At 40.1% G+C, this 14,829-nt stretch overlaps 1 protein-coding gene and 1 long non-coding RNA gene across 2 annotated transcripts; both read right to left on the reverse strand.

Annotated features, from left to right (window-relative positions):
- Positions 1-3,512: 3,512 nt before the first annotated feature.
- LOC134333769 (epidermal differentiation-specific protein-like) lies at positions 3,513-4,567 on the reverse strand. Its single transcript, XM_063015922.1, has one exon. It carries the CDS (start codon positions 4,540-4,542, stop codon positions 3,967-3,969), a length of 576 nt encoding a protein of 191 aa, XP_062871992.1. The 5' UTR covers positions 4,543-4,567; the 3' UTR covers positions 3,513-3,966.
- A 7,018-nt stretch (positions 4,568-11,585) lies between these two features.
- LOC134333800 (uncharacterized) lies at positions 11,586-12,394 on the reverse strand. The gene is made up of 3 exons (XR_010015416.1): positions 12,289-12,394; positions 11,929-12,197; positions 11,586-11,837 (listed from the first exon to the last, which is right to left on the reverse strand). It is a non-coding gene; the product is annotated as an uncharacterized LOC134333800 (long non-coding RNA).
- Between the last annotated feature and the right edge of the window lie 2,435 nt (positions 12,395-14,829).

Consider the following 14,829-nt stretch of genomic DNA (forward strand, 5'->3'; position numbering starts at 1 on the left):
AATTTGTCCTGGGTGTATTTTAGACTGGGGCGATTACAGTGTTGGAACTTTTCACTGGTAAACACATGTTTGGCAGTGGCGATTTCTCTAAGACTGCAAGGGAAGCTCAGCTTTCCCTAAAATGTCAAAAATTAAATGGTCAAATATGTACAGTTGTGTTAACATTTCATTGAGTTCAAATGCGTTAGGACACGTTCATCTCGAAGACGAGTTCATTCAGAATCAGCCACTTATCGACTGACTCAATTTTGTTAACTTCTCATACATTCCTGTAGCGTCGATGCATTTGCCCATAGAAGCTGAGCGTCTATTCACTTCAATGGGACTGCACGGAACGGTTTTTTTAATTGCTTCGAAACTCGCCGGTCATTGGATAAATGCCAAGATTTTGTCCCGCCCCCGGACGCCGAGTGTTTCTGGGGGTGAATGGAGCTGTGGGCGGGTCTGGACGCGGAGCTTCTGCAAGATGATTGGAGGATCAGTCGAAAGGCTGAATCCCGTTTTGATTGACAGCTATTTTGAGCCCTACACCATCACTTAATCACTGGGAGCTTCAGTCCCATCGCGGATTTTGCGAGTGAAGTCGAAAGACAAACTGCAACCCATTTCTTGGTATTTGCTTGGTGAAATTACTTGACCATTTCCATTGTTCATTGTGTAAACAAAACACACTCATAGTATTTGTTTCAGTTTAACATAATTTCAACATTTCCTTGTTTGAGTTTAATATCGTTTTGTTAGTTCGTTCAATCAGTCATTCATATTGTTGGCTAGGTCAGAGTGAACTAGCCAGCTAGCAAGGTGCACACGATGGAAGACAATGCTAATAAGGCAAATATTGTCGACCTAATTTTGGCAAAGCCATTGGAGCTACATCTGCGGGTGTAGAAAGGAGCTTCTTCTGTTTAAAAAGGCTTAAGTCTTACACCCGCAACACAATGGGCCAAGGCCGTCTAAGCAGCCTAGCTCTGCTGGCCATTGAGAGGACACTGGTCAAGTCCCTGGAAAAGATGCTTACTTGGTACGATAGGATCACAGGCCATTTTCTTGAAAAGGAACAGAGGGCAGAATTTATGTATAAATAAATTATGATGTAAGCCGACAATAAGCTTCCCCTCTTTAAAAGACCAGCAGCCGCCACTGGTGTATAGGTTTAGTTATTTACAAGTGAGGATAGGTTGAGATTCGCCAATTTGCTAAAACTGTGTGAACAGCTTAAGAACAATGTTTCAAGGTGTGCGATTGCAAAGCATTTATATTTCAATATCACTCCATAAATTAAAAACAGAGAATCCAGATCCAGCTGCTTTTAGTGCCAGTGGCATCGGGTAAATTGCGTGTCTTTGAAGGCACCATTAATACTGAATTGAAAAAGATCATCCAGAGTGGAATAGTAATGTAATGCAAAGTTAAGACACTTTTAATAAATGACACAAACACACAGTTATGTAATATTTATTTGAAATCATGCACAAGAAGTTTAATTTCTGTATTATAGTACATGATCGAATCAGGAGAGTGAGAGAGCTGGTACCACGGTTATCAATCAATCACATGAAATTCATGAAAAATTCCTTATGTTATGTGTGATAAGACAGAAAGTTTCATTCACATCTTCGTTCACGTCAAACTTTTACAACAGCATCAGATTAAACAGGATCAGACATTAAAAAATTCAGGGTGTTTACACAGACTGGAACATTCATTCCCATTACAATCATACATCATAAACACATATATTTATTAAAATTCCTTTTTCATTCACATTTGCACATTAATTTAACTTTGAAGAGACTGAATCATGAATCAAGTATTCAGCGATGATTGAGTCCCAGTTTGGCACCTGCACTCCCAGAACTCTTGACTGGAACCTTCACATCCACCTTGTATCTTTATATACATGTAGAATTGCTCTGGGCTGAAGGGTGCAGTGATGAACCCCGCAGCTGTAATAAAGTGATATTTGAGTAGATTTAGCAAACACACCTCAAGGTTTAACACAGTGCACGCAACACAACATTCAGGCCAGTTTTTCAACTAGATCTGGTAAGTACCTTTCAAAATTGCTTGTGTAGTTTATATCAAGGATCTACAAGATGCAGAGAAGCTCCTGTGTCCCGAATTACACATTTTCTACTAAACAGTGAACTAAATTAATCACGATTTATGTGTAGTTCATGTGTAGTGAATATAGTTTGGTTTAAATATACAGTATTTCTGCCCTGCTCCATGTGCACCCTTAAAAATAAGTTTTGGATATTATACTCACATTTTTATGATGAATTATTAATAAATATTTACTGTAAACGTGTTGTAAAGTAAATGTTGTACATAAAATAACACAAAAATGAAAATTTCAGAACTTAATTAATCAAGTACTTTTTTAAGTATTAGTAATAAACAAACTTTAATTTATGTCTACAAGCATTACAGCTGTAACTGTTTCTGTAAGAGACATACAGTGCATAATTTATAGATAGATAGATAGACAGACAGACAGACAGACAGACAGACAGACAGACAGACAGACAGACAGACAGACAGACAGACAGACAGATTTTGGGATTTGGGAAATACAGAGTTATTTCAGAGAAGTCATCAGACCATACCAGACACGAGACCCCAGAGCTGCAATGGTGAAACACCTCAAGCTAGTTTTACATTGTTTAGCACCATGCTGATAAGCTAAACATTAGGACCTTACACCTAATATGCTGTCCAAACAGCTCTGACCCGCCAAGACGTTAACTTCATGAGGCTTCTAATCCTGTGATATCTAGTATCAGGTCATTACCAGCAGCTCCTTCAACTTCTGTATGTTCAGAGATGGAGTGCATCCTGGTGCATCTCTTCTGCGGGTGAACGATACACACATGCCCGACCATCCACATGATCTCAGAGAAATCGGCCTTCTTCCTATGCTCTGATGTCCAGTTCCGAAGCCTAGGTGCCCATTGTTCTTGCCACCTCACAGCCCCATACACAGAAGGGTTTGATTCTCTTAGTTTTAGTTGGTGGGAAAATGCAAGGAAATGCATTTTAAAACTGTTTTGTGTTATTCACTGTAAAGCAACAAACTGTCACAGAGGAAAAATGTCTTACTTGAGTCTTCAGTCCTTGATTACCCAAATAAACTTGTCATGGTGGTGCCAAAACCAATGAGGCAAGAATGACATGAGCGGCACTGCCAGGGGGCAATTTATTACTAGAGTTTTTTTACTAAATTGATAAACAAGCTATGTGTTTATAATTTATGTAACTGACCAACTGTCCAACTGACAGCATAATAACTGAACTGAATAAAATCTGCATCAAAACAATATGGGGATAGAAATGTCGAAGTAATTAAAAGAGAATATTTTATATTAAAATACACTTAAATAAGCATTTGTGTTTTTGTGTTGCCTGGCAGAACACTAATCATACTGGATTGAAAAAGATCATCAGGGTGGAATAGTATGTAATGTAATGCATGTTTAAATACATTACATTTAAAAAATGACACAAGAACATTGTATATTTATTTCTTTATTTTAAATCATGCACAAGAAGTTTAATTTCTGTATTATAGTGCATGAACGAATCAGGAGAGTGAGAGAGCTGGTACCACGGTTATCAATCAGTCACATTAAATCCATAAAACAATTTCCTTATGTTATAATGTGTAATGAGAAATAAAGTTTTGACATCTTCATTCACATCAAACATTTACAACAGCATCAGATTAAACAAGATCAGAGTTTAAGGAATTCAGGGTGACTTAAAACAATAGGACATAAACTGAAAGAACTGAAACAGTCATTCATTTCCATTACAATCATACATTTGAAAACGTGCATTTATTATAATTACCTTTTCATTCATATTTCCACATAAATTTAACTTTGGAGCAACTGGATGATGAAATTTAACAGATATTCAGTGATGACTAAATCCCCGATTGGTACCCGCACCAAAATGTCACCCTCAACCAACTGTCAACACATAAAAATGTTGAACTTGAGCTGATTCTGATTTTTCATACTCTTCTACTCTTCCTGGTGTGACAGGACGCACGTGGCTCACTTGTTTGTTCAGCTTGGTATATTGAGGAACATCCTGCCCAGCTTTGGCCACCATCTGAGCTCCCTCTCGGTTCGTATGCTCGTAGAGGACCCAGATTCCTCTCTGCACCCTGTGAGAAGATGCTGTATCATTGAAATCGACATCACTCAAGCAGGTCTCAGCGTTGAGGACGATACTGCGGCCCTGGTAGTTTGGAAGCTCGTACAGTGTGATCTTAGGATCTGACAGGTCATCGTTCACTATCTTCAGTGATGAAATCACATCATTTACTGGCACATGACCATATTCTCCTTCCGCAAAGACGTACTCTTCGCCTTTGAAGTTGTTATCATGGAATGCCAGCCATGGTTTCCCGAACACCTTTACAGAGGAGATGATGTCATTAAAACCCTCATTAATTAGGTCAGGAACAGCTGAGGTGAACTCTTTGCTGCGGCCCTGAAAATTAATATGCTCGTAGACCACAATCTTGTTCATGGTGTCTGGAGGAGCTTGTCTGGCTGTCGATAGTGCAGAAAGAAATATGATGAGTCTGTAAAGAGGTTTGGTTCTTTATATACATGGAGAATTGCTCTGGGATAAGGTGTTGTGATGAAACCGGTGGCAATAATTCTTTTTTTTTTTTATTTAACTTTTTTTATTTCTGTTTGATTTTGGGGATTTGGAGTTTTCCACTTATTGGAATTTACACCCAGTGTTGCCTGCACTGCTCACCGAACCAGATTCTTAAGTTGCCTTTGATAATTTACTGCTTGTTTGAGCAAAAATCTACAATTTTATTCAGACTTCAGGGAGTTTGGTCCAAGATAAAAGTTGTTTTTACTGAAGATGAAACATTCACATTTACATACACTATATGGGCAAAAGTATGTGGACACCTGTTCATGACCTCGTTGGATTTCTGATTCCATAACCAACTGTATTGATTATGGTTATAGATTTGCAGCTTTAAACAATATTAGGAAGTGTGTCTTGGATTTTTTGTGCCCATTCGATCATAAACATAAACATGTGTCTTGTGTTCCCTAATCTGTGTTCGTGTTTTATTTTGTATAGTTTGTCTTGTTGTGTTCATGACTAGTTTCCCCTTTCTTGTCGTGTATTTTGCTTATTTGTTTTATCATTACACATCATTACAAACAAGGTCAGGCAGTAATGTTAAACCAGCGGACGTAGCTTAGAATCAACATTCCAATTCATCCAAAAGGTGTTCGGTCGGGCCGAGGTTTAGAGTTTAAACTACCCAAACGTTCTGGACTGATTATTCTTGTCTTTATGAACTTTGTTCTCCGAGGTGCAATCATGCTGGAACCGGGACGAACCTTTCTCAGACTGTTGCCATGTAGTTAGAAGAACGTTATCTATTTTCTGTCTTTGATTTTATACACGTGTTAGGAATTGGTATGGCCGAAACACCAGAACTCAATAAGCATGTGTGTCCACAAACTTTTGGCCATATAATGTAAACAACAATACTGCACACGGCCGCTCAGGTGGCGCAGCGGTAGAAACACATGCTGGAAACAGAGCTGGGATCTCAAATACATCGTATCGAATCTCAGCTCGGCCTGTCAGCTAAGGCTGAGCGGCCACATGAACAACGATTGGCCTGTTGTTCAGATAGGGGCGGGACTAAGTCGGATGGAGTCTCTCTCTCATGACTGGTGCCATTACGACCTCTGCTGGCTGGTTGATGGCACCTGCATAGAGATGAGAAAAGAGTGCTCTCAGGGTGTCTCTCCGTACACAACGCTGAGCTGCACTGCACTCGTCAAAGTGTAGGTGATAAAATGCATATGGCTGCTGCCCACGTGTCGGAGGGGGCGTGGGTTAGCTTCGTTCTCCTCAATCAGAGTGGGGATTGGTGGAGAGGAAGCATGACGCAATCGGCCAATTGGACGCGCTAAAAGGGAGAAAAAGGGGAGAACATGCATAAACAAAAATATATTTTTTTAAAAATTCATGCACACAATGTTTGGCAATTTGTTTAGTTTACTTGGCTGAAGTAAAATGTTTATAGATGGACATACGCAAATGAGCCATGATGTTAAACAGTATTAGGTTCAGTAATTACTTAAATAGATTTAATATTCAAATACATTTATACAACATCCATAAATGTATACATCATCTAGGGTGGAATAGTAATGTAGTGCACAGTTAGGACACAAACACATACTTTATTTATTTCTTAATTTTAAATCATGCACAAAAAGTTTGATTTCTGTATTATAGTGCATGAACAAATCAGGAGAGTGAGAGAGCTGGTACCACACTTATCAATCAATTACATTAAATCCATGAAAATGTTCATCCTTATGTGACAGAGGATCATTCTCAGCACTGCAGTGACACTGACATGGTGGTGGTGTGTTAGTGTGTGTTGTGCAGGTTTGAGTGGATCAGACACAGCAGCGCTGCTGGAGTTTTTAAATACCGTGTCCACTCACTGTCCACTATTAGACACTCCTACCTAGTCGGTCCACCTTGTAGATGTAAAGTCAGAGACGATCGCTCATCTATTGATGCTGTTTGAGTCGCTCATCTTCTAGACCTTCATCAGTGGTCATAGGACGCTGCCCACGGGGCGCTGTTGGCTGGATATTTTTGGTTGGTGGACTATTCTCAGTCCAGCAGTGACAGTGAGGTGTTTAAAAACTCCATCAGCGCTGCTGTGTCTGATCCACGCATACCAGCACAACACACACTAACACACCACCACCATGTCAGTGTCACTGCAGTGCTGAGAATGCTCCACTACAACATAAGGATGAAAATTTTCATGGATTTAATGTGATTGATTGATAACTGTGGTACCAGCTCTCTCACTCTCCTGATTCGTTCGTTACATAAAATACTGAGATTATACATCATAGGTTAGCGTGTGAGTAAACTATGCAAAAAACGTTTTACAACTTTCTATATTTACATTCACATTTTCGGCATTTAGCAGACGCTTTTATCCAAAGCGACTTACAGTAGTGTGACTCTAAGCAATTGAGGGTTAAAGGCCTTGCTCAAGGGCCCAACAGTGTCAACCTGGCAGTGGTGAGGCTTGAACCGGCAACCTTCTGATTACTGGACCAGTACCTTTACCGCTAGGCTACAACTGCCCCATATATATTTATATTCTACAGTGTATCACAAAAGTGAGTACACCCCTCACATTTCTGCAAATATTTCATTATATCTTTTCATGGGACAACACTATAGACATGAAACTTGGATATAACTTAGAGTAGTCAGTGTACAGCTTGTATAGCAGTGTAGATTTACTGTCTTCTGAAAATAACTCAACACACAGCCATTAATGTCTAAATAGCTGGCAACATAAGTGAGTACACCCCACAGTGAACATGTCCAAATTGTGCCCAAATGTGTCGTTGTCCCTCCCTGGTGTCATGTGTCAAGGTCCCAGGTGTAAATGGGGAGCAGGGCTGTTAAATTTGGTGTTTTGGGTAAAATTCTCTCATACTGGCCACTGGATATTCAACATGGCACCTCATGGCAAAGAACTCTCTGAGGATGTGAGAAATAGAATTGTTGCTCTCCACAAAGATGGCCTGGGCTATGAGAAGATTGCTAACACCCTGAAACTGAGCTACAGCATGGTGGCCAAGGTCATACAGCGGTTTTCCAGGACAGGTTCCACTCGGAACAGGCTTCGCCAGGGTCGACCAAAGAAGTTGAGTCCACGTGTTCGGCGTCATATCCAGAGGTTGGCTTTAAAAAATAGACACATGAGTGCTGCCAGCATTGCTGCAGAGGTTGAAGACGTGGGAGGTCAGCCTGTCAGTGCTCAGACCATACGCCGCACACTGCATTAACTCGGTCTGCATGGTCGTCATCCCAGAAGGAAGCTGACGCACAAGAAAGCCCGCAAACAGTTTGCTGAAGACAAGCAGTCCAAGAACATGGATTACTGGAATGCCCTGTGGTCTGACGAGACCAAGATAAACTTGTTTGGCTCAGATGGTGTCCAGCATGTGTGGCGGCGCCCTGGTGAGAAGTACCAAGACAACTGTATCTTGCCTACAGTCAAGCATGGTGGTGGTAGCATCATGGTCTTGGGCTGCATGAGTGTTGCTGGCACTGGGGAGCTGCAGTTCATTGAGGGAAACATGAATTCCAACATGTGCTGTGACATTCTGAAACAGAGCATGATCCCCTCCCTTCGAAAACTGGGCCTCATGGCAGTTTTCCAACAGGATAACGACCCCAAACACAACCTCCAAGATGACAACTGCCTTGCTGAGGAAGCTGAAGGTAAAGGTGATGGACTAAACCCAATTGAGCACCTGTGGCGCATCCTCAAGTGGAAGGTGGAGGAGTTCAAGGTGTCTAACATCCACCAGCTCCGTGATGTCATCATGGAGGAGTGGAAGAGGATTCCAGTAGCAACCTGTGCAGCTCTGGTGAATTCCATGCCCAGGAGGGTTAAGGCAGTGCTGGATAATAATGGTGGTCACACAAAATATTGACACTTTGGGCACAATTTGGACATGTTCACTGTGGGGTGTACTCACTTATGTTGCCAGCCATTTAGACATTGATGGCTGTGTGTTGAGTTATTTTCAGAAGACAGTAAATCTACACTGCTATACAAGTTGTACACTGACTACTCTAACTTATATCCAAGTTTTTTTTTCTATAGTGTTGTCCCATGAAAAGATATAATAAAATAATTTCAGAAATGTGAGGGGTGTACTCACTTTTGTGATACACTGTATATATATTGACTTTTTATTTGCAGTTTTTCCTTTATTTGCTTACCTTTTATTTTTGTTCTACCCTGGCAGGTATAATTGATGGCATGTCTGAAGGTGTGAGCTTTATTTGTAAATTTACCACAGGGTTCCTGATAGCAATGCACCTCTTTGATCTGAAGTTGCTCTTAAGTTTTAAAGACTGGGGGCGAAAGGTGGGGTGTGGTTCAAATGAGATTGTGAACAGGAGGGAGAAGATTGAGAAATTACTCTTTCCAGTAAATATTAATAATTATTTTATTACTCAACATATTAATACATAATAATTATGTAAAATAAAAATTAAATTAAAATTAAAATTAAAACTTATTAAAAATAAAATAATATACAGAAAAATGAAAGATATTATGTGCTTATCAACATTAGACAGATTACTGAAAAAAGCAGTTGTAAAATTGTATACACATTTTATAGATTTGAGGCTAGATGTAGATCATGTAGTAAACAATTATTGTACTAGACTGATAACTGTAATTGTGAATCAAATCTGGGAACACTACTCAGTTTAAAATACACGACTCGAAATATACTCGACAACTGATCGTGAAAATGTAGTTAAATTGAAAAGTAAAAAAAAATATGAAACTAAGTATAAGCGATTAGAACTTCCATGTCACCTGATACATGTATGTATGTATGTACATACACCAATCAGCCATAACATTAAAACCACCTGCTTGTTTCTACACTCACTGTCCATGTTATGAGCTCCACTTACCATATAGAAGCACTTTGTAGTTCTACAATTACTGACTGTAGTCCATCTGTTTCTCTGCATGCTTTGTTACCCCCTTTCATGCTGTTCTTCAATGGTCAGGACCCCCACAGGACCACCACAGAGCAGGTATTATTTAGGTGGTGGATCATTCTCAGCACTGCAGTGACACTGACATGGTGGTGGTGTGTTAGTGTGTGTTGTGCTGATATGAGTGGATCAGACACAGCAGCACTGCTGGAGTTTTTAAACACCTCACTGTCACTGCTGGACTGAGAATAGTCCACCAACGAAAAATGTCCAGCCAACAGCGCCCCGTGGGCAGCGTCCTGTGACCACTGATGAAGGTCTAGAAGATGACCGACTCAAACAGCAGCAATAGATGAGCGATAGTCTCTGACTTTACATCTACAAGGTGGACCAACTAGTTAGGAGTGGACAGTGAGTGGACACGGTATTTAAAAACTCCAGCAGCACTGCTGTGTCTGATCCACTCAAACCAGCACAACACACACTAACACACCACCACCATGTCAGTGTCACTGCAGTGCTGAGAATGATCCACCACCCAATTAATACCTGCTCTGTGGGGGTCCTGACCATTGAAGAACAGGGTGAAAGCAGGCTAAAAAAGTATGTAGAGAAACAGATGGACTACAGTCAGTAATTGTAGAACTACAAAGTGCTTCTATATGGTAAGTGGAGCCGATAAAATGGACTGTGAGTGTAGAAACAAGGAGGTGGTTTTAATGTTATGGCTGATCGGTGTATGTATGTACATATATTTGGTATATTTTTAAAGAATTGAATTACCAAAAATATAATATTTCATTTCATGTAATATGATGATTACTAAGATTACTAAGATGTATATTATAATAAAGATGTTTATATATAGAAGAGTGCTATAAGCAATGGTGCCGCCCATCATTTGCCACTGCCAGACGAAAGCTGTTTCCACCCAGACTTCTTGAAAAGTGTCACACAGATGTTAAAAACATTGACTATGAGGTACTGTGAAAAAACACCCAACAACTTTTGTGTTGGTAATAATAATAATACATTTTATTTATGGGCGCCTTTCAAAACACTTAAGGACACCTTACAAATACTTAATAGTTTAAACATCAGTACATAATTAATTACACAGATTAAGGGAAGGCAATTTTAATAAAAGTACGTTTTAAGGCGTGTTTTGAAGCTAGGTAAAGAATCAAATGGTGCAAATGTCAGGAGGGAGAGAGTTCCAGAAATGTGGGGCAGAGTAGCTAAAAGCTCCAGCCCCCATAGTAGACAGACGGACCAAAGGAATAGATGATTGGAAGGCAGAAGAAGATCTTAAGAGTACGACAAGGAGTTTAGACATGGAGAAGATCAGAGACATGGAGGTGCTAAATTGTGGAGAGCTTTAAACGTAAGGTGGAGTATTTTGAAATTGATGTGATACTGGACAGGAAGTCAGTGAAGCTGCTCGGTGGTGTCTAAATCTAGCCCTATAGACAACTCCCAGCCATAATGCTTAAAAATGTTGTTTGTGTAAAAAATACATTTGTGGTGCTACTGATACAGCTCTGCTACCGATTGACTGGGATTATCAGTGCCTGCACAATCCAGGTAATGAACAAAATCAGTAATAATAACAACGTCCAAATACAAAACACAGTTTGGACTGCATGTGTGTGTGTGTGTGTGTGTGTGTGTGTGTGTGTGTGTGTGTGTGTGTGTGTGTGTGTGTGTGTGTGTGTGTGTGTGTGTGAGTTTTGAGTAATGGCGACCTCTAGCGGACAGGTGAAGAAATGTTAACCGCAATACCATTAAAAAAGACCTGTGTCTAAGCGTTTCTTTATTCAGGGTTTAACTTGGCAAAATAAAAATATAATAAATGAAAGGTAAACCTCATTTTCTTATAAAGTCTAACAGTAGGCATTTGTTTACTGTATACACACACACACACACACACACACACACACACACACACACACACACACACACACACACACACACACACACACACACACACACACACACACACACACACACACACACACACACACACACACACACACACACACACACACACACACACACACACACACACACACACACACACACACACACACACACACACACACATATATATGCAGTGATAACTTAGTGGTTAAGGTACTGGACTAGTAAACAGAAGGTTGCTGGTTCAAGCCCCACCTCCACCACGTTGCCCTTAACCCTCAATTGCTCATTGTGTTCAGCTCATTGTGTAAGTCGCTTTGGCTAAAAGTGTCCGCTAAATGCTGAAAATGTAAATGAAAAATACATTGTTAGATTAATAAATATGGAATATACAAAAATAAATAAATAAAACAGCGGGAGTAGAAGAATCACCTGGTTAACAATCTTCATATGCTTCTAACTAATGGTTCTTTATTTATTTAAATTATTTAAGAATTACTGATTAATCAGTAAAATTATCATTACTGAGCTTCACTTGTACTCTTTTTATAGGGCGGCACGGTGGCTCGGTGGGTAGCACTGTCCGCCTCACAGCTAGGGTGGCCAGATTCATAGTAACAAAAAGGAGGACATCACACCCCAAAAAGCCGGACATTACACCAAAAAGACGGACGTCATATTAGGAACAGGGGGACATGATACTGCAACACACAGAATGAATCCAGAACCCATATAACAGAGTTTTTGACCAATTTAAGCAAGAATTCTATATCAAATTACTGTTTTACTCACTAAATGTTGTGTCTACTTTTTATATTTAAGTCCGTTCCTCGCTGCCTCCAAAAGTTTACTTTTTGGCATTTTCACCGCGTTCCTGATCATGAGAGCTGAGTGATTGACTCAGGTAGCGCGGTGTTTACAGGACAGAGAGGGCGGGCGAAATTCAACCACCCAATCACAGACTAGCATTTAGAGGGCGGACCTTCTCCGATTGGCCAGTGGTAGCTCTATAAGGAGTCAAATGAGGCTATTAAACCAATGAAATACAAAGCATTTGTTCTGACATGTACCTGAGCCAATGGTAAATAATATTAATCAAAAATGAAACCAGTTCACTCCAAAAGGAGGATTTTTAAGTGTCCGTCCTAGCGTTGCGTGAATGGAGGACTGGCAGCTGAAAAGCCGGACTGTCCGACCTAAAAACCGGACGTCTGGCCACCCTGACGTGCAAGTGAGGTGAATTGGAGACACTAAATTGTCCATGACTGTGTTCGATATAACCTTGTGAACTGATGAATCTTGTGTGATGAGTAACTACCGTTCCTGTCATGAATGTAACCAAAGTGTAAATAGATGACATGACGTTAAAATCCTAATAAACAAACAAACAAACAAACTCTTTTTATAAATAGCCGAACAGTCGTTGTATTACGGTAGCAATGAGATTAGCTTGCTCTGTAATAGTAATCATTACGGTAAATGTTGTCTCTTCGCTTATGTGTCCGGAAGTGTTCTGTAGTTTGGTCAAATCCCAAATATCAGGTTAATATACTTCGAAGTGCACTAGGTAGGGATTACAATGACGTCACAGATGTGAAAACAGCTTGTGTAGTGGTAGTGTTCCAGGAGCTATTTGGGACAGGGCCGATGACTGTGATGCTGTACAGTTAATGACGGAGGGGACAGGGGGAACCGGGACCTAGTGATGGCAAAATGAAGCCTCATGAACCAATGGGGCTTTCCAGTCCAAAGATTCGCCAAAAGGTTCATTACTCGAAGCCTCATGAACTGTTCTCACTAGTGACACCTGCTGTTAAAAGAGAAATATGACAATCTACAGTAATCTGAGCCAGAGTATCTTTGAATGTCTATATAGGAAATCAACCATCTTTGCCAATCTGTATCAATGAATATAAAAGGTTGTTTGCTAGGAAATATTATTAGGTATTAAGTGATGATAAACACTTAAAATAAATACAACAATGATGACACTGACACTGAATGTAAATGTGCTTATTAAACTGGGAGTGCAAGAGTGCTTTATGAATGATGTGTTTACTGAACTTTGAGTGAAGGACAGTAAACTACGACAAAGAAGTATGGAGAAGGGACAAATTCAACTTATTGATTTTTATTTAAAAACATAAGCTTTTTAACAGTGTTGGGGTTTAGGCGATTCCTTTTTTTGGATACAATCTCCCCAGCCTTAGAGAATACCCTTTCACATGGCACTGAGGAGGCTGGAATGCATAAAAACGTTTGTGCCAACTTATATAAATGTGGATATATATATTTATGTTTGCTCCAGTACATGAGTGGATATTCTTGTCTGGGCAGGTTTACTTCAGATAAGTATCTGTCAACTTCAATGGTTGCATCAATATAGATGTATGTAGATAATATAGATGTATATAAATGATAATACAGATGTATATTAATAATAATATAGGTAATTAAGATATATAATACTATATATATATATATATATATATATATATATACAGTGTATCACAAAAGTGAGTACACCCCTCACATTTCTGCAAATATTTTATTATATCTTTTCATGGGACAACACTATAGAAATAAAACTTGGATATAACTTAGAGTAGTCAGTGTACAGCTTGTATAGCAGTGTAGATTTACTGTCTTCTGAAAATAACTCAACACACAGCCATTAATGTCTAAATAGCTGGCAACATAAGTGAGTACACCCCACAGTGAACATGTCCAAATTGTGCCCAAATGTGTCGTTGTCCCTCCCTGGTGTCATGTGTCAAGGTCCCAGGTGTAAATGGGGAGCAGGGCTGTTAAATTTGGTGTTTTGGGTACAATTCTCTCATACTGGCCACTGGATATTCAACATGGCACCTCATGGCATAGAACTCTCTGAGGATGTGAGAAATAGAATTGTTGCTCTCCACAAAGATGGCCTGGGCTATAAGAAGATTGCTAACACCTTGAAACTGAGCTACAGCACGGTGGCCAAGGTCATACAGCGGTTTTCCAGGACAGGTTCCACTCGGAACAGGCTTCGCCAGGGTCGACCAAAGAAGTTGAGTCCACGTGTTCGGCGTCATATCCAGAGGTTGGCTTTAAAAAATAGACACATGAGTGCTGCCAGCATTGCTGCAGAGGTTGAAGACGTGGGAGGTCAGCCTGTCAGTGCTCAGACCATACGCCGCACACTGCATCAACTCGGTCTGCATGGTCGTCATCCCAGAAGGAAGCTGACGCACAAGAAAGCCAGCAAACAGTTTGCTGAAGACAAGCAGTCCAAGAACATGGATTACTGGAATGCCCTGTGGTCTGACGAGACCAAGATAAACTTGTTTG

The sequence above is a fragment of the Trichomycterus rosablanca genome, chromosome 19 (genome assembly GCF_030014385.1).
Source record: "Trichomycterus rosablanca isolate fTriRos1 chromosome 19, fTriRos1.hap1, whole genome shotgun sequence".
NCBI classification, from domain to species: domain Eukaryota; kingdom Metazoa; phylum Chordata; class Actinopteri; order Siluriformes; family Trichomycteridae; genus Trichomycterus; species Trichomycterus rosablanca.